The sequence below is a fragment of the Anguilla anguilla genome, chromosome 2 (assembly GCF_013347855.1).
Source record: "Anguilla anguilla isolate fAngAng1 chromosome 2, fAngAng1.pri, whole genome shotgun sequence".
Lineage (NCBI taxonomy): Eukaryota > Metazoa > Chordata > Actinopteri > Anguilliformes > Anguillidae > Anguilla > Anguilla anguilla.
Genome location: NC_049202.1, coordinates 29,232,757 through 29,257,575, shown reverse-complemented (window position 1 = coordinate 29,257,575; position 24,819 = coordinate 29,232,757). Strand labels below are relative to the sequence as shown.

The following is a 24,819-nucleotide window of genomic DNA, read 5'->3' as shown; positions in this document are numbered from 1 at the left end:
TTTTACCTGACTTTAACTGTTCTTAATATTAACATCAGTAGACTAACTGGCTTAAGTTATGACTACTGAATTTTTATCGACCAACAGGGAACAGAGATAACTGTATTGAACAAGACAGCCGGGGGGGAGACTGAAATCACTTAGAAGTATTTTAAAAATGTAACTACGGTGTTGTTTTTTGCGTTTAATTCGGCGTATTTCTGTTCCTAGACCTTGATCAACTGATTCAGCACGAGAGATCGAACAGCCACAGTTTAAGTGATGTGAACTCCCCAAGCTCTCAAAGCAGAGTCAGCAGGAATTCCTCTAACGGACTGGCAGTTGTCAGAGAGAAGTTGCAGAGTTAGTCATAATATGCAGTGTCATTTAAAAAAATCACAGTACACTAAACGTGATGTACTCTTTTAAAGTTGCATTGTGACAATATATTTGTATCCTTTAATTCTTTATTCCAGATGCTTTAATACATTTGTTCTAGTGTAGGTTTCTTGTTCAAAGCAAGTTTAGCATTTAGCAATTAAATACAGCTGTTTAACATATTTGGTTTTCCCTTGATTTTTAGTTTATTGAAGAATAATGATCCAGGTGTATGGCTTGCATAACACATTTTTATTCAATTTCTTTTTTTAATATCCAGCTCAGAAGAAACCAGAGTTCAGCTTTGGGGTCTCTTGGCCAAGAGCATCACTGCAAGAAAGACCTGTAAGTTATTTCATCATTCTCAGACATACAATGTACTTTTCTGTTCTTTCTTTCAAGATTCTTTTACTTGCCAAATTTTTCTGTCTAGATCCAACAGCAAGTATCTATATTATGCTAGGTCTTGGAAAATGTTGTTGACCATTTTATTGTATGAATCAAAAACATTTTCTGAGTACAGCAGTAATGACTCCGTGGAATAATTTAGTATCTTTTTGTGATGAATGCTTCATCGAACAATATGGCTCTTCATTCTCTGTTTTCTTTTTAGTTTTATACCCATTTCTTATCATTCTAGTATATCCAGTTATACTCATAGACCTGTCTCGTTGCTGCTATGGCCTGTCTTTTATCAGTTTGGGAGGCTCACACTCCAACACACATTTTGCACCAGGCGTCCTCCACCTGGGCTGCACACTCATTTCCTCAAAGCAGCACATTTGATGTACTGCTGATGTAGATGCACTGCAGGGGACAGTTCATGTAGCACAATGAGAGAAGGACAATCCTGACTGAATGTTTTCCGTCTCTTGCTTTGCCTCCAATTATATGCACTCATCAGACTGCCAGCCATAGCACTGGTATATTAAGGATTTGATTCCATACCATTGGGTGTACCATTAAACTGAGATTTTTAGCTGGATGTGTCGTATGGAAGACCATACAGTCAGTTCTTTTTTTTTTTCTTTTTCTAAAAATCAATGCTCAAAAGCCCTTTTAGGTTTGCTCATGATGGAGAGCGGCATAATTTAAAGGATAATTCTGTTTATTTATTTTTTCAACCTGGATCTGATTTTCATAGTATTTTCCATCCTTCCTATCATTTCTGTATTTTATGCACCTGTTTCATTGTTGAGGTTTTTGTTTTTTAGATGTTTTTTTCCCCCCTCCCATCAGTTGCTTCATCTATGGGGCATGTCAAGATACGAGTTCAAGATCTAAACTTCTTATCGGGGTGTGAAAACGAATGTGGAAGTTTAAATTTATTTGCCAGAATGAAAATTAAAAATCAGTCCTTTTTGAATTGACCTACTGTACTTACCTATTCAATATGCATGAAAATGTATTGTTTACAGTAGTGTGTGGCTCACCTTTGCATGCTAATGTGGAAAATCCAAATCTGAAACCTGTTGCAATAGCTGATTATTCATCAGGCTATCGCAAGGATGTTGAGTGTCTTCACTTTGATGGCCGCCCATATTTATTTGAACTGGAATATACAGACAATGTGCATGCCGAATTGGTTGGTACAATAGGTCAATTTCGCAAGTTGAAACATAATTATTTTTATTTAAATTTCATAGAAAAAATTTCGGCTTTAACATCGGTCTACACCTTTGAATAATCGGTTTTAATCTTATTTTATTTTAAATGTTATGTGGTTTTCATAAAAATTCAAAAATTCATTTTGCGAAAGTTAAGTTCAGGCATTGCCCTATATCAGTCAGGCCCAATTCGTGTTGCATATTCTGAATTGTGTCTTTTGCCTTACCAGGTGCATTCCGTATATGCTGCAGACAACTTCAGTGAGAGACCAGAGCAGTACGAGTCTTACACACGGTATTCGGTTTCTGCCAAGTGCCCCCGGACGTCAGCTGCTCCCCACAGCCTGCAAGAAGAAAATGACCCTGAAAACATTAGCAGTTCTTTCTTGGATACAAGCAAGTCCTCAAGTCCCCACACAATGTTTGGGGCTGCTGGAAAGCCTTTCATTAAACGAAAGGTCCTAAGGTATCTTTCACAATTTTATTGCTCAGAACAAGTAATTAATAGTAATTGGTTCCTACAGTCTGGTGTTGAACACAATTTGTGCCAGTGCTGACCCTGGCTGGAAGCCCCACAGTGTGATGTACAGTTGGTCCAGATTTACCAAGGGATTGCAGGGCTTCAGTTGGCCAGGATGACTGTCTTATCATGCACGCATGGCTAGGGCTGTGCCGATGATCATATGAACGGGTGATCTCGATTATATGAACTGAGTACAATTAATTTGTATAAAATCTTTGATTCCATAAACTCTTTTAGTTTCTGTTTGCATTTTCTGTTTTCTCTCAGATTTTCAAATAATCCCAAATGTGTTCCTGTCTTATATTGTTTTGCTACATTAATAGTTTTAGGTCAGCCTGTTAATTAAGACTGCACGCTGCAGCGAGAGATTAAAGGTTATCAATAAGGGCATACTGACAACAATAGTGTAATATTAAGCCTATAGCGGCATTAGACATAGTGGGGAAAAACTGATTGCAAAAAAAAAAAAGAAAGAAATTGATCTCATTACAAAGCCCCACACGACTTCTCCCATCTGGGAACATTTGATGCTAAAGCTCTTTGGAGAACCCAGAATGTAGGTTATGTAGGCTTATGCCATAATCGGAACTGTCCTATGTGTAATTTATTTCGATTTACAAAGCAATAAAAGTCAGGCACTTTTTTTACTGATCAATTTATCTTCTTTAAAGGTGCATTTGTCATAGGAGCAATTATAATTGTGCTTATATTCTATTATTAGTTAAGAGAATTAAATAATTATAAGCAATTATATTTGTGACAAATAATCGTCAGCTAAAGTTTCATAATCGTCACAGCCCTACCCGTGACCCGCACTGGTCAATTGGGTGCCCACAATTCCATCTTTTGAGCTACACATGCAGAGTCTTCCTCCAGGTTGTATCTCTGCGAGTCCAATTTGCAAACTGAAGTATGATAGGATGGCTGACATTACATGCTTTGGAGGAGAGTATACACTCGTCTATGCTCTCCTGAGTTGAGGTTGTGATGAGAGCTTTTGGCATCGCATTGGGTCTTCATTGACACACAATGGAATTCAGTGGAATAAACAGTGGAATTCAAATAATTTCTAATTGGATTGGTATTGAAAATTATATTACTGTGTTTTCTTAAGAATTTTGATGTGAATGTAACCAGTGAGTCAGTCAAATGTGGTGATCTGTCAGATTTTAGTTCAAGCTAGCGACATCTCTATTCCAGCTAGTGAGAGGGATAGAGAGGTCACTAGCTAGGTGGCTAAATAGCGAGAGCGAGAGAGATCGAGAGATGTATGGCTAACGAGAGCAGTAACAAATAATATTTATTAGCGTCCTGACATAACTGTGACTTGATATGTGGCTGTACGTCTTTGATGATGCCATTATTTATCTTCAATAATATGTAGCTGCACGAGACCACGAAGAGGATACAATGGGAAGCTTCTGCCCCTCCCTCAGAGTAGTACACTTGGGCAACCCATCAACCGAGTTGCTCGCTGTGTGAACACAGGGTTAGTTGTAAAAGTGCCTTAGCCCTTCTTATTTAATGGTCCTTGATGTCTGACAGAGTCAGTGAACTTTCAGATAATGACATTTATTGAAACTCTTTCAATCGCATGCGGTAGACTCTGTAATGTCGACATTAATGACAATACAAATGCTCTACAACATCCAGCACCAGACACGCCACCAGGCCACCAATGTGGTGAACTCCTTGTTCAGTCGAGGTCTACAAAATAGTTTGCCAGCTGTGCCTGAACTGTATAGAAAAAAGGGCTTAGATTATACAGTTCAAACAGTGTGAAGTGGTGGGTGTTTAAGGGTTGTGTTTAGTTTAGTGTAAACTAGTGTAACTCTTATTAAAGGGTGAACACTGCAATGGACTGGCTCTGTTAATATTAAACTATTTATTATATTCACTCAACAGGATAGCTATACTAATAGTTGAAATTTTTGTCAAAAAATTAAATGTAAACTGATATTAAAGAACATATTGGCCTATTGTTTCCAAATGAAATTATTTGTAACAAATAGAAATGACAATGCAAACTTTGTAATAACATTTAATTTAATTCTGTATTCATTCATTCACTCATGCTTTTATTTATTGAAATAATTAAACACAAAATTTCAAAATCCCAACAGAAACAATTGAAATCAGTCTGGAAAAAGTCTGAATTTTGATTTGTGAAAAGAGCAAGAACCCTGTTTTCTGTCCCAATCCAATTAAAAAAAGAATTTGAATTGCATTGATTATGTCTTAATGAAGACCCTGTGGGATCCCCAAATATATGTCTAATCCAATTGATATATATATATATATATATATATGTATATATGTATATCAAGAAACTGCATGCGTGCGTGTGTGTATGCATATTGTGTGTGCGTGCGTGCGTGCGTGCGTGCGTGCGTGCGTGCGTACACACACACATACATTTCCACACAAACATATAGGGCTGCCCCCTAATAGTCGACCAAACCGTTAGTCGATGAGAAGAGTCTTAGTCGACCAAGTTTTCATTGGCATGCGTGCGCTTAACGTGGTAGTAGAACGAATTGAAAACGCTGTAATCTTCTGCACGGCCGTCTATTCCACAGATGACACGGAAGTTAGGGCCACGACCATGTACTCCATTTATCTGACTCGATAGCCATTTCAAAGTCAGGATCATACACCGCCAACTCGTTGCTGCTGTTAAATTTGTTAATGTTACATTTTTGTTTGCATTCTGACCTCAGAAAAAATAGAAAGTTTTCATTCCATGTTAAGGCTACTTCTCCGTAGCCCTGTTTATTTTTGCACTGATATTTCTCTTAAGTCTTTCAGTTTGCTGTATATTTGTTTATTCGTTTGTTTATATAGCCTAATTTATATTTATTTACATTTTAAAAAGAAACAAAAATATTTTTTCAATTTAGTTTAACAAAAGGCTGTTTTTTTATTTATCGTTTGTTTTATCAGTTATTGTGTTAGTGTTACAAGTTCATAAGCTGTGTGATGTTATACTGTGTTGAAATAAATTAACAAAATGTTCAGTCTCCTTGCTGGTTGTTCCGACACATTCAGAATCATTACCGCTTTTGCCGTTAGCATTGTCGTTACTAGGCGGTTCGCTTTGTGCGTGCGCTTGTAAAATTTATATTTTAAAGACTCATTATTACGGTTTTGTATTTTTCTGTAATGTAGCACAGTGTTAACAATGTTACTTATAACATTCTTTCTCAGCCCTGGAACTCAAACCATTTTCTGATGCCCCCAAAAATATATATTTAAATAATTAAATTAATATCATAAACGTGCAACGACTAGTCGACTAATGGCTTGAACTAACGACTACTAGTCGACTAGGAAAATCTTTGTTCGGGGGCAGCCCTACAAACGTATATACATATATACTTATGGGTAATAAATTAAAGGAAAAAAACTAACTTGCGGTGTCATAGTAAGGTGTTGGGCCACCACAAGCCACCAGAGCAGCTTCACTGCGCCTTGGCATAGATTCTACAAGTCTCTGGAACTCTACTGGAGTATATATACACGTGTATGTGTTTTTAATGTGTGCGTGCGTGCTTTTTTTCAACCATTTTCACTGCATCTCTCCAGGAAACAGAGTGGGCAATTGCATGTTTGTGATGAATCCATGCGCAATGAAGACTCAGGTAATTAAACTCCTAAATAATGAAATCACTGTGCCTTAAAAAATTGGTATTTTGCTAGCTCGCATGTAGACCAGGAATGGGGGAACCCTTGGCCCATATATGGCCCTCCTGTCAGTGTTAAATGGCCTGCTGGGCGTTTCCTAGATTTTATACAGCCAATGTATTTTTTTCTGTTTTGAATAAAAGGTTGGTCATACCTTAATTAATAGTCATTTCCAAAGCAAAAAGATGACCTCTGGTGTTTATCCAGTTGGACACCAGGACTCCTCGATGGGAAGAAGGGGTGTTGTGGTGGCACTGGATCATGGTTATTCTGTGTCCAGTGTGGGTGTGCTGCTGGGCCTCCTCTTCAGCCCAGCTGGCTGTGATGTTGACAGGCTTTAGGACTTGTCACATGTGCACTCCTGTTGGCCTGGCTCTTAGAGGACTGGGGGAGGTGTGGCCTTATCTTTAGCCTTGCTGCTGGCTGTGGGATGGGAGCTAGAGTCACAGCAGCATGGCTTGCAGAGGGTAGGGTCAGGGGAGATGTTTCCTCCTGGGGAGGTGATGCTGGTCCTTTGTGGGCTGCATCTCGTAGCCCTGTGGTGTCCCTGAAGAAAGAAACGTATAACAAGATATACATATAAGATATAAATAATATATAAACACATACTGGTGGTAGGATATTTAATTATTAATCAACTATTAGGATTATTAATTTAAAGCTGAAATAAATCTGTCTCTAATCAATTGTTTTAAAATGACCTCTGATGCGAAGTAGATGCCCTAATTGACTTGCCAGCAAAAATGTATGGTAACATGAAATGTGCGGAGTTGTGAACAACTGAGTTTGAATATCTTTAGCCTAGCTGTATGTAAACTTTTGGCCTCAACTGTAGATGCGGACATGCCCCTGGCATGTGTAGCCTGCATGGATACAATTGTGTGGCTTGCGAATACACTAGTTTATAGGCAAGTGACTACGGGGTGCAGATATCCTGAGTTCTGTGTGTATATTAGGACTTTAAAACTGCTAGGTATGCAGTTGCCATGTTAAAGTGAATGCAGTGAAATTGTAGTGTGTTCATATACAATGGTGCAAAATGTGTGTAGTGGAATGGCTCTGTGCTTGTGGCACACAGGAGACTGTGTTCATGTTGACAAGTCTTCTCAAACCATTCCACTTTTCCCCTTATATACTTGGGGTTCGAAGTAATAACTCAAGTCATCAAATAAACTCAAAATCATAACAAAACAGTACATCAGTGATCCTGCTTGCGCTGTAAGCCTATCACACTGTGGGTTAACCTTTGTAGCTTGCTGGGCATTAACCCATAGGTATCAAAATCTTTAGTCAACGCCCACTGAACCATACCACCAAAGACACCAACTTGTTCTCCATGACGTCGGCTTTTCTAACAAAATAATATAGTAATATAATAATATTCAATAATATAGTGATTACACTATATTATTGAGAACCTAAGGTTTACATAATGCTGATCGGGTTGGATATTTTTCAACTGAGCACTGTCTCTGTTTGAGATTTTACTAGACAGTTCATTTTACTAGACTTTTCAGCCAAAATAATACAGTTAGAAAGTGTAGTAGCATGACAAAATCACTGGGCTGGTACTATCCTGTATTAAAGTGTTTTACCTCAACCACTATTGTATCTTTCCCAGATGTTAAAGGAGTACCATGGTGGTTGAACGTGACACTTCCCAGTTGTCTTCAGGCAACAACAAAACAAATGTGCATAATTTTTTTATTCTTCAGTCATTTCAATGTACTTTAAAATGTATTTTTCTAAGCCTAAATTTCCCACTATAAAAATTCACCCGAACCGTCTGGGCGTGGTAATGAGAACTGTCAGTTAGCTATGATTGACAGACCGTGCCCCGTTACCATAGCTACCCCCATGATACGCACTCTCTTTGGGAGACTGAATTTTCACAAGCTAGGTAGCTTAGTAGTATATCAAGTTTCGATAGATAGCTAAGGTAAGGACGTTGACTTGTATCCAATTATTATTTTTGCTATCTAGCTAGCCAAGTTAAGATAAAAGCACAACTATAACGTCCTCATAAAAGCAAACTAGCAAGCTAACGTTATCGATAACATTGCCTTATGAAAGCAAACCTCCTAGCTAGCTAACGTTAGCTAGCTAGCTAAATGTATATAACCAGAAATAATCTAAAGGCACTCTAATTTAAGTGAACCTAACGTTAGTCAAATATTTGCATTGTCTGAACAGCAGGACGGTGTGTTCTGTCAGATTTCTTTACGGGGCGTGGAAATGGGAGTGTTTACTGTATTCGTGACGTAGCAAAACGACAACTTTCTCAACCGGTTGAAAATAGGACGATGAATTTAAAACGCATATTTCTCCAAAAATACAGAACGGACATATTTAATACTTTGCTCATTGTGTTTCTTCAATGCCTCTTGTGCAAATAGCACATAAAACCGAGAAAGTGTGAAAATCACCACGGTACTCCTTTAAGAAGAATATGTATTTGGGCTTCGTAGCAAATGTATGATGTATTCATGTGTATTTTCATGAACTGAGGTATGATTCTGTTTTTTTTCTTACCTGAATTACTGCTGCATTTGTCTCAAAGTTCACAACTTTAGATTAGCTGAACTACATTAATGTGGTATTAATGGCTGCGTCTTCCACCTGTGCAGTGGACAGACTGGAGGACCAGTTGGAGAGGCTACGGGTATCGGTGACCGCATCTGAATCGGAGCATCTGGACTGTGAGGAGATGGATAGTCTAAGTGAAGCTACAAATGCCTTTCAGACCTACTCTAACGCAATGGTGAGTACTTTGAGTCACACTGCAGCATATTCAATCTTAAATGTTTTTTTGTGTAACTTTGACAACGCAAACACTGCCTACATATTTAGAATTACTAATGTAGCATATATATTTGTACACTTTCAAGGTTTTTCCTTCATTGGAGTTTTAGGCGGGCTGCCTAAATGTTTCTTTCAAGCCTCTTAAGACACCTAAGGGAGAAATTGTGCAACAAAAAAAAAAACTCCCTTAAAACTACTAGAAATGGTCTGTGCATTTATTACAATTTAGCACAGTTTGGTCATGAATGATACTGCATTTCATGTTTTAGTTTGACTGCTTTCAAGTTTACATGCAACCTTCACTCTAAATTGAATTCCGTAGAATATGCTTGTTGCATTTGGTCCGCTGGAAAAGTGGATTGGTCTAGGCAACGCCGGCTGGTGGAGAGAGCACATGCACCTGGGTTGCTTTAACTAATCAGCCCAGGTGCCTAAAGGTGTGTTTCTCACCACAGTTCAGAGCAGAGACCGGGAGCACACACACCGAGACGGCGTCTGTTTTTAACCCAGTTATAACCCTTAAATTGTAATAAATACTTTTAGATTGTGACCTGTTCAGCAGACAAGGACAGGGTGGCTTGTATCCTGCATTAAGATTCATTTTCATAAGACACGTCGAGACACGTTCTGCGTCAAGTTCCAGGCGGAAAAGGACACTGCAAATACTAACTGTTTGAGTTATTGTAATATTGCAGTGCCAGTGGGCTCCAGAAATAAAACCAATTTCTTTTAGCAGTCTTAAATTTTGTGATAAGAAAAATGCTGTGTTCTCCAATCCAGGTCCTGGAGAGCTACAGGGTCTGCTGGTTTTCATAGTGACTCTGCACTTCATGAATCAATTAGAGCAGTTGATTACACAGTTAACTCAACTCACCTGGTGTATTGGGTCTCAATTGGGTGCTGATTTTAAGGTGAAAACAAAAACCAGCAGACCCTGTAGCTCTCCAGGACCAGGGTTGGAGACCACATGAAAAAAGCATATGGCTTTCTCCGGATCCAGAGATGTGGCAATGCTTAGGCATTTTCAGCTTTATTTGCCTTACACAATCCAGTTGCACCAAGACTGACTCTGACAGACAGTAGCACATCATTTGTGAGCCAACACTAGTCGCACTGGCTTGGAATGAAATATGAAACCATTTGCTGTCTGGGTAGCAGGTTACTGGTATCTGACTCTGTCATCAAGCCTAAACACTAAGTTAAATGGCTAGTTTGCTAGCTAGTTTAACCTGATAATGAAGTCATGCGACACCCTGATTTTGAACCTTGGGTTTGTTATTTGACTTGCTTACTACGTATTGACACAGCATAGTGTTATTCAGTTAAAATAGCTAGTTATTCCATCTGAATAATGATATGTTCCTGCCTGCACAATTATGCTTTGTTTACATTAAACTCCTAAACATTTACTCTTAAATGTTGACATGCCCACGCAGTTGCTTGTACAAGTCATGATGCCAGTATAGTAGCTATAGCACAGTCAATAGTAGGAAAACCTCAGACATTAACTTCAATGACCAGCACCTGATCCTCCAACAGTGGGAAGAATAAAAACATTTTGATTTCAGGGTAAAAAAAGTATAAGTGAATATCATTAGTACAATGTACTATTCCTTTTTTTGGTTCTTTACTGAAAAATTGTAATTTTCATTGCAGTGTATCAATCTTCATCCTGAAGGAAGATAGTTTTATTGAAATAAGTATGAGTAAAAATGAAAAAATGGTGAATAATGGCAATACTGGGGCATTCTTTACAGTGGAAATCCAGCAGATCAGGGAAAATTTCTGAGTGGTAAATTGGATGCTAAATAGTTTTTACTTACCTCCTTCAGTCTAGATCCCGGAGTGAGAATGACATTCAAGCTTATCCAAAATCCTGTAAGTGTCCTACAATACATAAACACTATTTAATATTTTACCTTGTTGCCATATTTTAATCATGAATCACCTCTGCAGTTATTCGGCCACTGTCGGCACACCCTCACACAAGAAACCTGAAGAAGACTGATCCGGTAGCAAAGTAAGCCAAGCTTGTGTTTTAAGTAGGGCATTTTACCCTCTTCACGGATGTCTTTAACACGCTGAATAACAATCCAAGGCTTTGTGTACAGTGCAAAGTCTTTGGATGGAAAACAAAAGTTTTGGGTTTTTTCTTGCTCAAGACATTTCATTTATGTGCAGTGGTTTAACTGTATCTACTATGCAGGTATTTTCAGTATAAACAAGACTGGGAGACTTTCAGAGCACCGGGAGAAAAGGATAGAAAAGGACTTCGCTCAGAAATTCGGGTATTTACATTAATGGCAGATATAAAGTAAATAAAGAATGCTGTAATCTATGGTTGAATATAGCTATGTGCAGTGATTTCAGCATCTTATCCAGAGTGACTTACAATGTTTCTTTTTTTAAACATGCAACGTTTACATGGTGCTATGTAAAAAATTTATGAAAGTTGAGGGCCTAGCAGAAATCTGGCCTGAACTTGTGAAGACCTCTGGGGGACCTCATGTGCCTGGAGTAAGATGCATTGATTTGGTAGTAACATCACCCAGGCTTATGACTGGTTTTCACTGCTCTTTAGCATCCCTCCCTGGTCGAAACACAACTGCACGATGCTTGCTAAAGCTGCACATGAAGAGTCTTCCTCCAATGAGAGCAGCTGTATACAGTTGGACATTCCAAATGGGGGAGAAAATTTACTTGAGCTTGTCTGCAGGCTTGAGATGACCTGCCATTAGAAATCTTCCAGACAGCAGAAAAATTTAGTATATGGTGGTGTGATAAAAGGGAAAAACTTAAAACAGTAATTTAATTGCAGACCTACTAACTAGTGTTCCTTTTTCTGAATGCAATTTTTTTCATGCTTTACAGGAGCAAATGATGTATGAAAGCAAGCCTTCAAGAGTAAGTATGCTCTGTTTGCCTGCAGATACATTGTAGAGCCCTCCCATTTTATTTGTTGCCCCTAAAACCACTAAAATGAATCTTAATTTTAAAATAAAACATGCTAAAAAGGTGAATTTTTGCAAATGGAATACAGAATTATAATTTGTCAATATGACTCGTGTAATATCTGAATGCCAGATAAATCCTGTTACGTTTCACTTGTTATTGCAAGAAAGTATATACTGCAGTCGCACCTACACTTTAAGGTGTTTCTCAACTAAATCATAAGAACAGAGCCATACAGCATGATATTTTGCAGGTGTGAATCATAAGGAATAAGGAAACACGACATTGGATTGACACTGGAAGAAACTTTATAAAGAACCTGAATACACAAACTTGCCATGCAGACTACTCTGCCCATTCAACATTTGACATTCTGGTTTACAGCTTCTTTTTCAGTTTTGCATTGCAATTAATTCACTTCAGTTTAGGGGCTGAATAGATTGTTTCAAACGAGTTGTTGGAATTGTCAGACTGGAGCACATTCTCACACACTATTAATTTTCTTCAACAGAAGCTGCAGAAAATCTATATCCCCAACACCTATGTAGTGCCAACAGAGAAGAAACGGTCCGCATTGAGATGGGAAGTGCGTCATGACCTGGCAAATGGGATCCTACCCCAAAGAGTCTTCCAACCATTATAGGGAATGCTGTACCACTGAGTTGTGTGCCTTGTCTGTACCTCTTCCATACATAGATTGCAATATTGGTGTATGTTTTTTAAGTGTAATTTCAATAACATTAAATGATATTTAAGTTGAATTCATTGGAACATGTCCATATAAGCATTGGTAAACCGACAGTTGGACTATCATGTTTTACTCCAGCCTGTGAGTACATTCAAGGAAAATCACTGTAGGGGAATTTAAAGGGATAAAGAGGAGTGAATCGAGAGTCATGCCAAAGGAGCTTCTTTTCCAGAAAGTTCACAGCTTCCAGCGTGAGAACCAGTGTTTCGTGTTTCAGCATGCTGTGAACATTTAGCCCTGTGAAAAACACCACACAAACAGTACTATAAATACAGAGTTCCACAAAGCTGTGTTATAGGCTGTAATTTAGAGGATTCATGCCCTGGGAAAAAAGATACCAATGTGCCTGGGAAGCACAGAGGTCAAAGTGTTCAACTTGTATTTCTATAATTTTTTATTTAACCTTTATTCACCCAGGGTAGGTTCGCTGAGCACGGATGCTTTTTTGCAGCAACGCCCTGTTCTAGAATACGTCATCATCACATGTTTATGTGACAGTTCTTCATACTATGTAATGGAAATAGGAAGGGATACATTAGCCAGGCCTACAAATGTATTTTGTTAATCTGAAATGTATTGTTCAGTCTGCATCATTAGTGGCAATTTTGACTCCTACAGTTTTGGAATGAAATATTGGCCAATGGGTTTACATTACCATAATCCACAATATAGACTTATTTGTGGTAAACACTGCAGCTGTTGAATAATCTCTGGCCATACAACATGGATTGAACTGAAGTATTCAGGCAGCTGGGATTTTGTGTCATCACTGAAAATGATGCAGTGCAAATACCTGTGAGGATATTTTGACTGTAAAACATGCATGACTTGTGCCTTTGTCTTTTGTTGGTTTCTCTCACAGTTTCATATTAAGTTCAGGAAAATTAAACCTTGAACCAGCTAGTCTGAACACAAGTTTAGACTATGTATAAGCAGTAATGAACACATTTGGGCAGATGTTACTCAGCACTAGCCAGCAAACACTGACCAGGAGCTTGTTGTTCATGCAGGGCATGTACACAGTTGTGTAGCCTAATATTCTGAAATTGGTGGACCCTATGAAAAAGCGAATTACATTACAGGCGTTTAGGTTAATTTAACCACATTTCAGAAGCTTGCAATGCTTAATGCTTGGTTTTGTATGATGGCAGACTCACCTAAGGCTGGAATAACATTCACAGTTTTCAAACTGTCTGTTGCTTGAATGATGTTTTCAGGGAGTTCATTTCTGTGAAGTATAACAGAGAAGTTTCATGGTTAAGCAAGGAGGAAAAACAAAAGTTTGGCTCTGTCAGAGCACCTTGAAGTAGGGTCTTGCCTCCCTTTCTTTGTCATTACTCTGATCCCAAGAGAACAGATGAGGTTGTTGCCACAATGATTTCACCTGTGCATGGGCTATAGCTCAGGGGCCATTCTTATAAAACTTTGTTTGAGGTTCTACACTAAATGGTTACGTACAGGCAAAAGAAAACTGCATACAGTCAAAAATATCCTGATTTATAAAACTGTCACCCTATTGAGTCACCCTTACCAGCTTGTGATTATTATTCAAGGTAAGACAATACTTTTGATTACACAGAAACGTGTGTCTTAAAGTGGCAGTTTCACATAGTTACAAACATGAGACCAAAACATACAAATATAATTATATCCAGGTAAATATCTCCCTGATTAAATCCCTCCCTATCAACTTTAAATCACATTGTTGGACCTCGCATTCAGAATTCGAATGGATTCTGGGATGAGGGTACTCTGTGCATTTGTACTGTGTGATTCTAGATTATCTCCCTGATGGTATAAGCGTCCAGGATGTTCCTAACAAGGGATATGATTATTAGACAACTGTGTACTTTGATAAGAAGTGAAAAGAACTAAGTGAAACTGTTCTGTAGGACATTTATACGCATTTCACTACTTTTCCAATGGAGACGTCAAGTTTGCATAAATGTGCATGTTTTGATGTCAAGTTAATTTTTATTAATCCCAAATCCGAGGGGAAAGTGAAATAAGTATTGTTTTTATAAACATTTATAAATGAGGCCCCAGGTGAGGAAAGGAAACTTTTTTCACCCTGAATGTCCAATGGAAATATCCAATACAAATTAAGGATTGCATTTAACTTTTACTCATTGGAAGCAATAAATAAAAATGTGCTGTAAAACAGTACACTTGGTTAATAGGATTCTAACCAAGGACTAAGAAAGCCAACTAATGCTAATTAATGATGCATTAACAACCACTTGTGCAGTACCTTTAGTACATGGGATACATCAAGTGCTGCACAGAACATAAGCAAAACAAATTGAGCAATCTAAACAGTGTAATAAAAGCATTGACGGCACTTGTAAGGCAAATAGCCAGTTTAATAGCAATAAAGCTCAAAGCGCATCATAAAAAGCCAAGTTGTGGGTGTTTCAGTCCTGCGCGGTTTGATTTTCCACTTGAACAAACTTTATAACAGATTTATATTTTTGGTCAACTCACATGTCCACAATCAAGATGGTCTCCCCCCAATTTCTGTATCGAGCCAAATCCAGGAGGTACTGCGGTTCAGGTGTTGGCATCTCTAGAGTGTCGACAATATGAAGACCATCCTTAAAAAAAATTTTTAAAAATCATCTTGGGAAAATCAAGTATTCCTCTGCTTTCAAAAGGATCATGTCATCCAACCATCCATGCATGTGTACACGCATTTAACAAAATTAACAGATTCTTCGAAAAAAGAAAGGTATAGTTAAAATTATGTTCTAGGACTTTGCTGTGAAGCAACTCTGGGTTACCCAAAATTAAAAGTTATTACCTGAGCCAGTTTCGAACTTAGAGCAACCTTTAATCCGAGCACACGCAATTTCATGGGTAGCATGTAATAGTAACTTGTTGGTCCTCTAGGGCCATGTGATATTCCCCCTAAAAATGGTGGACAAAGAACAATTAAAACAGTTTTAGAATAGTCTTAATAAAGTGCTGCATACTTTGACTATTGTAAATTCAGCTCTTCACACATGCACTGTGTTACATAGAGGATGCAATTTTCTATAAATAGAAGCCACGCTCACTCCACGTGTAAACAAACCACTTTAAGTCATTCCATGGAAAATGGGCTGTTGAGCCTGTCCCTCAGAATCATTTTTAATATATATAATCCTTACCTACTTGTAAAGACTGAATGAATGAATTTTATTATTGTGTCATGCATCACATGGATGCCCAGCCCACATGGGCTTATATGACACCAACATTGCATATAACAGATCCAGAGTAAATCCTAGACCTATTAAAATGCTACAGACACATATCTGATACATATACCCTGTACACAAGAGTATAGTATATACTATACTGTATATCCATAATCAAACCTTCTTATCTTCTTTTCCAAATTTTTTGCAACATATTCAACATCATTTCATAAATAATAACACCTCATTAGAGACTAAACAAACAATCCATCTTGCCTTCTTTTCCAGGCTTTTGAAACAAAGTTAGCCATTTTAAAAACGTCAAACTTAAATAGCCATTCCAATTTTTCATCATCCCCCCCCAAAACACTTCAGGATTACGTACAGACATTTCATGGAAAATTGGAGCTCTTAGATCTTCATAATATGTGCAGTACAGCATAAAGTGGGATTCATTTTCGATTTCACCCAGATCACATAACAGACATAGTCTTTTCTCTTCAATTACATTATTAAATCTGCCTACTTCAATAGCCAGAGGAAGGATACCGGTTCGTAACTGGGCAACCAGGGACCTTGGTTCCTTATGGTTCAGGGCCATAGTTTTGCTTAACATGAATACATGTTCTTAATTTTGGTTTCAGCAATATATCATTAGCCACTTTTCTTCAAAGTTGGATAAAAGCTTATATTTAATCATGTTAATATTACACCTTAAGTTATTTCTGTAAATATATTGTAAATCAGCCTCCTCAAAAATTGCATCAAGTTCTTTAGTCCATGGGATGCGGTGTAATTTATCCCAAAGAAAGACCTTTTTGGTTATCCTATCCTCTGGCATACTGATCAGGCGGTTCCACAGGCGGACCATCTCACATTTTTGTCGTATAGGACCAGGCACCCACCCCATATCACCCTGAATAGCTAGAACTGGAGCAAATTTATGTACACCCAGAAAACAACGTATGGCTCTGTTCTGAATAGAATTGGTATTTTTAGACTCTTTAAAGCCCCATATGCCAGCAGCATAATTCAGTACAGGAGAAACACAGGCATCATAAAGTTGTGAATATGTTGAGTAACCAAGATCTTTGCACACTTCTAATTTATTAATCACTGAGCCTAACGCTCTCCCAGGGGACAGATGTAGATTACCTGACCATTCTTTGTTGTTTCTAAAACTGAAGCTAGAGCTCCAAATACAAAACCGTTATTGAGAAATAAATTATCAATGATCAACCAAAATGGCCGCCTTTTACGGAGTCAGCATTTTCAGATGTCTCAGGGAAAAATAGGGAGAATTGGTTTTTGTAAGGTTACAAGGGCAATCAAAATAAGTTATACATTAAAAAGAAGGCATCTATGCAAAATTGTTTTTTTTCCACATTCTTCATTTAATACTCTATATTTTGCTGGGGATACAAAATTAAGCTGCATTGAGAATAATGCGTTGTGCTTAAACTGCACGTATTTTATGCGGCCAAATTCATGCTGAAACAGGAAAGGGCCTTCCCCAAGCACAGAATTGTCTAGAATGTGTATGCTGTAGCATTATGATCTGCTTTTGCTGGAACTAAGGAGCCTAGCCCAAACCATGAAAAACAGCCCCAGACCAAGGGGTGTCTGGATACTTTTGGTCATAGAGTGTATGTACACACAGCTAAATAGCAGAAAAGGATAGCACCCTTACACAACTCCTTCATGTTAAAATGATAAATTAAGTTTAAAACTTACAATGTCAACCTAAATGTAATACAGTCTCTTGTCACCAGTTTGCTGTTCTGGTTCAGTGTTCCAACAGAAAAAACACACTTGCAAACTACTGCCCCATTTTAAAAAACAAAGCTTTTAAATATGTAATTGTTTTGGGTATAGAAAAGAACCTCAATGTACAATATTATATTTCCAAAAAATAGCAAATAATTATGAAATGTACCCCCCCCCCCCCCCCCCCCCCCCGTGTCCAAACAGTGTGTTGTATCAAGACATGGTTCATACTCAAGCTTAAGAGTAAAGCTCTTAACCATGAACAAATTCCATGAGGATGATCACCTAGTGCACATACATAGGCCAAAAGTTTACACCTAGGCTAAAGATATTCAAATTCAATTTTTCATAACTCCGCATAGTTCATGTTACCATACATTTCCTGTGTTAAGTCAGTTAGGATGTCTACTTTATTTCCATAAGAGGTCATTTCAAAATAATAGCTAAGCGACAGATTTATTTCAGCTTTTATGTACTATTTCAGATTTTCAGTGGGTCAAAAGTTTACACACACTTTGTTAGTATTTGCTGGCATTGCCTTTTAATTGCTTAACTTGAATCAAATGCTTGGGGTAGCCTTCCACAAGCTTCTCACAATACTTTGCTGGAATTTATGCCCATTCCTTCTGACAGAACAGGTGTAACTCAGTCAGGTTTGTGGGCCTCCTTGCTCGGACACGCTTTTTCAGTTCAGTCCACAAATTGTCTATGGGATTCAGGTCATGGCTTTGTGATGGCCACTCCAGTACTTTCACTTTGTTGTCTTTAAGCCATTTTGTTACAACTTTGGAGGTATGCTTAGGATCATTGTCCTGCTGGAAGACCCAGTTGCGACCAAGTTTTAAATTTCTAGCTGATGTCTTGAGGTGTTGCTTTGGTATTTCTAGATAATCCTTGTTCCTCATGATGCCATCTATTTTTGGCTGGACCGCAATAGCGGGGCTAGCCCTATAAACGCGAATGTCTGTGACTGAGTGAGTGATGAAGTTACACCGTGCATGTCTGTGACTGAGTGACTGACTGATGAAGTTACACCATTGGTCAGCCAGTTTGGTCCAGCCAAATACTAGGTTTTGACCTGGTCTTGTTTGAAGAAGAGCCCGACCGATATATCGGCCATTATTTGACTTTGTTGACGACATCGGGATCGGCAGTTATGCCGCCAATGTGTCCCGAATTTTTAATAAGTATAATAAACAAAAAAACAATGATTATTTATCTGTACTTGTCTGTTCGAACGTTGTAATTGCTATTTACTAGAATTATCCAGTAGAGGGAGCTCTAATACACGTGTGAACTTCAGCAGCTGACGCGCTACTTCTCTAATAAGACGTTTGTCACTCGTGCCTCATCCAATATTTTCCACTGCAAGACTTGTATGCACGGATTCGATTGCCGCAATAAAGGTATGTATATTTAGTGAAAGTAAATGCGTTTATACGACCACTATGTTTATCAATCCTCATTATCGAGCGAGCGAGCTAGCTAACATATTTGGTTCACTTTAGCAAGCTAGCTGGCTAGTAAGCCTTTATGAAGTGGCAGTGAGCACATAAGCGGCGTAGGATCTACATTTCCAGAGGACATCGCTGTATTCTCAAATAAATAACCAACCAAAATAAAATGGTGATTGAATGCATCACACATTTGTTTTTTTATCTGAGATAATATTAGCTACTATATGATGCTGTGTCTATAACCAACGCGTTATTGCAGGCGAGTGTGTCATCTAGTCACGCGTCATCGTAGCAAGCTAACCAGACAGTAAAAACGCAGATAAAACACTTCTAACATGGATCATTTTAAGCTATGTTATCTAGCTTTGTCGTGATAACATGAGAGAAGGATTGCTGTTGGAGAAGTGAATCAACCAACAGTTAGCGCGGGTAACCTGCACGAAAGCGCATTGTAGTTTTTTCACGTATTTCATCCAGTCAATTTAATTTCATCTAACGTTACACTTGATTCACTCTTTAGCTCCGCTAGATAATGTCTTACTCTTTGAGATCATGTAGTAGAAATAAAATAAGAAAATATAATTCATTTAACCTACTGACAATATATAATAAGAAATAATGAGGCTGTGTCAATAGCTAATGCGTTATTGCGAGCGAGTGTGTCATCTCGTCACACGTCAGAGCGCATTGTAGTTATTTTCACCACCGAATTCTTATGGACAGGGATGCTCGCTAGATAATCTTACTCTTTGAGATAATGTAGTAGGAATAAAATAAGAAAATATAATTAATGTACTGAGAATAGATACTAAGAAATAATAATAACAAATTAATAATAACAACAATAATAATATTCATAAAAATACGTGTTTGAAACTGGAAAACTGATTTTTTTAAATTAATTTTTTATAGATGGCTGGAAAAGAAAGGAGTGAAAGCAAGGTGTGGAGTTATTTTGATTTCACACACTTAAAGATGGTGTTAATATATATATATTTAATTTAATATCATCTTTTACTTTATCTAAAAAGTTCTTTGCGTGTTTATTTTTATTTGTTTGCTTATAAGTTAAATGTTCTTAAATATAGAAACTTTAATAAAATATACGTTTTTCAAATTGATTTGAAAATGTTGCACTTTTTGAAAAAATATCGGTCAAAACGTCGGTAATCGGTGGGCTAGGACTCTCCAAAATTGGGATCGGCATCAGACCCAAAAATCTGGCATTGGTTGGGCTCTAGTTTGAAGTGCACATCTTTTCTAGCAAAACACCCCCACAACATAATTCTGCCACCCTCATGCTTCACAGTTGGGATGGTGTTCTTCAGATTAAAAGCCTTACCCTTTTTCCTCCCTACATAGCACTGATCAGTATGGCCAAACAGTTCAATCTGTGTTTCATCTAACCAGAGAACACTCCTCCAAAAGGCTAGATCTTCGCCCTAGTGACAACCTGCAAACTTCATTCTGGCTTTTTTATACCGGTCTTGGAGTAGGGGCTTCTTCCTTGCGTGACAGCCTTTCAGGCCATGGCGATACAGGATTCTCTTAATGGTGGATGAAGATACTTTGGTACCTGATGCCTCCAACTCCTTCACAAGTTCCTTTGTTGTTTCGGGGTTCAGTTGAACCTTCTGGACCAAAGTTTGTTTAGCCCTGGGAGTTAATTTTGGCTTCCTTCCTAAAAGATGAAGTGTCTGTGTGGTCCCGAGATTTTTATATTTGCATTCAATTGTTTGTACAGATGCTCGTGGTACCCTCAGTTGTTTGAAAATTGCTCCCAAGGAGGAATCAGGCTTGTGGAGGTCAACAATTTCTTTTCTGAGGTCTTGGCTGTGTTGCTTGGATTTTCCCATGTTATCAAGAACAAAAAGGCAGTGGCTATAAATAGGCCCTTAAATACAACCACAGGGGCCAATTTACTCTGTTAACTCCTAATTATGAAAACTGGCCAATCAGAAGCTTCTAAAAAGTCATTACATCAATTTCTGGACTCTACCAGACTGTTTAAAGAGACAGTCAACTTGGTGTATGTAAACTTTTGACCCACTGGAATTCTGATATAGTGAATTTGCAGGGTGTTAGGATTTTGTATGTGCATTACTGTACACCTTTTCTTTTATCCAGACTTGTCAGACATAAGAGAATAATATTCTTACAAACATGCTGCAGATGTTAAGTGTCATTCTACACGGTCACAACATGTATGTGTTGTGTTGAATCTACATTTAGCATTATTCAACTCATCTTGCCAAAATATGCTTGGTGGCTTTTTAACTGCTGTCCATTAGTAATGTCAGAACCTTTAGTATATTCAGTTGTGAATACTGTTTTTTCATTTGTATTTTCTGTAGCAAAATCTCATCTCATACTTGGTATAAATGTCTCTTTGTAAATGCAAATGTTATATGCTCCTAGAAAAATATCCCCATGGGGATAATGAAGTATTCTATCTAAGAAAGGCTCCATAGAATGTGTGTACCCCCACCTCCTCTCCATATAGGAGACCTGATGCTTCCATGACGAGCACGACCACCCCCTTTCTGGTTCCAAGGCTTCCGGCCCCCACCTCTCACCTCCGCCCTGCACTTCACCTTAGCGTGGCTCTGAAATATCATTTACCATATGTTAAATACTCAGGGATTATTCAACAATTTAGCAGACATAAATTTAATTCCATGTTCAATTCTTTTGTCATTACTCCAAAGCCGCGTTTCCACCAAAATTACCCGGAACTTTCAGTCCCAGGAACTACTTTACCAGGAACTAAAAGGTTCCTTCAGCCAATGGTTAGCCGCGTTTCCACCGCAGGAACTATACCCCGAAACTAGGAACCTTTTGAGGAACTCGGTGCGTTTCCACCGCAGGAACTAGGGTCTAAATTTAGTTCTGGGGGCTTTGTTTTACCCCCCAAAACGTTCCTGCTCGGGGGGTAGTACTTTCCGAAAGTACAGGAACCTTTTGGGTGGAGCTTGCAGCGCTGAATATTTCTGATTGGTCGAGTACTCGCAGCATTTGTGTTGTATTTATTTTCCGCCATTACCCGCCATGTTTGAAAATATGCAGCGGCAAACCAATTTATTTTCATAATAACTTCAAATCAAACTTGTACGTTATGCGGCGCAGTAGCCTAGTTTTGGTTATAGCCTGTCAACGTCTTAGAATTATAACGTGTGCTCTTCTGTTCTTTTCTTGCTTTAGTATTCGTTTTATAAAATGCTAAGCATTCGTGCTGGGACAGCATATTACGTAGGCTACCAAAACATTCAAATGGATTAATTCGGTTGCTGAATATTTTCTTCCGGATTTTCTTTGTTAGCCCGTTGTCTGAAAAAGCTAAAGGGAAGATTACTAGAATTAACCTGTTATTTTACCCGGACAAAAAGTGCGGAAGGTGATTTCCAGTTTGCTTGTACTGTATCACCAATGTTAATTACGCAGAACTACCGCATACCTCACATCTGTATCAAACGTTTTGAGTCAATTACAACGGGCTAACAAAGAAAATCCGGAAGAAAATATTCAGCAACTAAATTAATCCGTTTGAATGTTTTAGTACGTAATATGTTTTAGTACGTAATAATAATATATAATAAAACGAATACTAAAGCAAGAAAAGAGCAGAAGAGCACACGTTATAATTCCAAGACGTTGGCAGGCTATAACCAAAAGTAACATACAAGTTTGATTTGAAGTTATTATGAAAATAAATTGGTTTGCCGCTGCATATTTTCAAACATGGCGGGTAATGGCGGAAAATAAATACAACACAAATACTGCGAGTACTCGACCAATCAGAAATGTTCAGCGCTGCAAGCTCCACCCAAAAGGTTCCTGTACTTTCGAAAAGTACTACCCCCCGAGCAGGAACCTTTTGGGGGGTATAATAATTTTAGACCCTAGTTCCTGCGGTGGAAACGCACTGAGTTCCTCAAAAGGTTCATAGTTCCGGGGTATAGTTCCTGCAGTGGAAACGCGGCTCAAGTATTTATGTTTGATGTAACAAGTTCACCTACAATTCTCTTGAAATTCCTTTGCCAGACTTCTACTTGATGAAGGATATCAACCCTGTACAGATCAAAAACAATGACAGGAGAAAAAACATCCCATGAGATGTTTTGTATACATTCAAAATTCCTTTAAGGGGCTTATGCAAAAGGGAATGTTAAATTCATGATGTACTCATTTTAAACAAACTCATAAGCAACTTCCCAAAAGCGATTAAATGATTCAAACAGCTATTTGGATTCCAGTTCTTTAATACATCACACTATTACCCAATATGAATTACTTAAATCTCAAAGTGATATGGGAAAACCATAAAACCTAAATACACAATGTATAAGATACACACATTCTTGCACATTCATTGGTTGTCACTACTGACCTTTATGTATGTTCAAACATAAGGCTCAAATACTTTTAATGTACTTTTAGTCGTTACAATATCCATTTTCCTACATTATTGCTTGCATAAATTATACCTGGGAGGTACTGAAAAGACGTCAGGGTGCAGCTCAACAAAGCCCAATTGATCGTCTTCTCGGCTTCTCAAGGATTCCAGCCATGTCTGTCTGGCACTGAGATGAAGTGGAATCTCCGCCTCACACCTGCGTAACACTGGTAGTTCGCAACCAGGTGATAAAGACCGTTCTGAAAAGGAAAAAAAAACAAAACACTATCGTCAGGTTACTCATAGACGGGCACCTTTTCGCATAATGTGTGCATGCGTTGTTCCAGTTCCGTTTACCCGACAAATGAACAGCTTGAAACAAAGCACCACTTGTCTTAAACACATACATACATGAATTGTAAAGTCAGCTAACTTATTGTCTTCCTTGTGGAAGAACTAGAAGACCGTCGCCACTTAGCCTAGCCTACCCATAGACTGACATCCCACATCCAAAGCCTGCGAGAGTGGAGAGTAAACTGTACCGATATCGTCGCCCAGTGCCCATTTTATGCACTCGGACAGAGTGATGTTTATTAAACACGTTGTAATACGCCCATATATAAACACGTTTGGATGGACATGAAATTTCACACAAAGGTAGTTTAATTACCATAAATACAGGACAAGTACTTTTTGCACATGACCTTTCGAAATGTTCAGTGAAAAGGAGGGACATGCGCCACAAGGCAGCGTGTCCGGGTTTGAGCGAGTGTCCGACTATGGGTAAGGTGACGATATCACACTGCACAGAACTAAATTAACCAGCTTGGTTAACTGTTAAACGATGTGGCAGTGTATTGAAATGACTAACGCTGAATAAATGCTTACTTGTTCGGGGAAGTTCAACGAGATTCGAAGGGACGCGTAGGTTGGCGGGGAGTGCACCTTCTCCAGTAAGCGAGGAAATGCACTAAAACAAGACGGAAAGATTGCAACACAACAAACACATTACAGGGTGAAATTAACTGAGAACTGATATCGGATGCGATGTACTACCACCACTTCTCGTTAGTTAACGCGACAGAAATTTCGGTCAACGCAGTAACAACTGATTAACAATAACAGTAGCTAGTTTGTCAAATTCACTACTTACCCTTTTACCAAGTTCTCTACAGCCAACAATTATAGAGCAGCGAAGCATGGTGGTCGTCTTGTAAAACTGCAAATATATATAGTTTGAAAGTGGTCTCTTAATGCAAATTAGACGTGTAAGCTATAACGGGGTAGCTACATTGTTTCACATGCATGAATAGGTCAACGCTACTCTGTCCCATAATTATGACGTAACAA

General features: G+C 38.3%; 2 protein-coding genes across 4 annotated transcripts in view; one reads left to right on the top strand and one right to left on the bottom strand.

The window, feature by feature from the left end:
* Window positions 1-12,686, top strand: part of si:dkey-23f9.4 (hydrolethalus syndrome protein 1) — a 16,354-nt gene extending 3,668 nt beyond the window's left edge. For all 3 annotated transcript variants that reach the window (XM_035404906.1, XM_035404905.1, XM_035404904.1), the window contains exons 3-12: window positions 211-342; window positions 638-702; window positions 2,195-2,430; window positions 6,073-6,128; window positions 8,799-8,932; window positions 10,806-10,851; window positions 10,930-10,993; window positions 11,180-11,261; window positions 11,845-11,877; window positions 12,437-12,686. In XM_035404906.1, the coding sequence (XP_035260797.1) occupies window positions 211-342; window positions 638-702; window positions 2,195-2,430; window positions 6,073-6,128; window positions 8,799-8,932; window positions 10,806-10,851; window positions 10,930-10,993; window positions 11,180-11,261; window positions 11,845-11,877; window positions 12,437-12,568 (980 nt within the window). In that variant the 3' untranslated portion in view covers window positions 12,569-12,686. The remainder of the gene's footprint in view (window positions 1-210; window positions 343-637; window positions 703-2,194; window positions 2,431-6,072; window positions 6,129-8,798; window positions 8,933-10,805; window positions 10,852-10,929; window positions 10,994-11,179; window positions 11,262-11,844; window positions 11,878-12,436) is intronic.
* Window positions 12,216-24,819, bottom strand: mrpl4 (mitochondrial ribosomal protein L4). Its single transcript, XM_035404907.1, has 9 exons — window positions 24,623-24,819; window positions 24,358-24,439; window positions 23,561-23,729; window positions 23,093-23,144; window positions 21,565-21,682; window positions 15,474-15,580; window positions 15,158-15,267; window positions 13,831-13,901; window positions 12,216-12,910 (listed from the first exon to the last, which is right to left on the bottom strand). Exons 1-9 carry the CDS (start codon window positions 24,668-24,670, stop codon window positions 12,765-12,767), a joined length of 903 nt encoding a protein of 300 aa, XP_035260798.1. The 5' UTR covers window positions 24,671-24,819; the 3' UTR covers window positions 12,216-12,764.

Bases quoted from the DNA above. Each gene is read 5' to 3' on its own strand.
- mrpl4 (XM_035404907.1), bottom strand. From the start codon at position 24,670: ATGCTTCGCTGCTCTATAATTGTTGGCTGTAGAGAACTTGGTAAAAGG. The intron at 21,683-23,092 runs GTAGGTGAACTT...ATGATATTTCAG, and splicing joins AAAGGAATTTCAAGAGAATT to AGCCACGCTAAGGTGAAGTG. The intron at 13,902-15,157 runs GTGAGTTGACCA...TATACTTCACAG, and splicing joins ACCATCTTGATTGTGGACAT to AAATGAACTCCCTGAAAACA.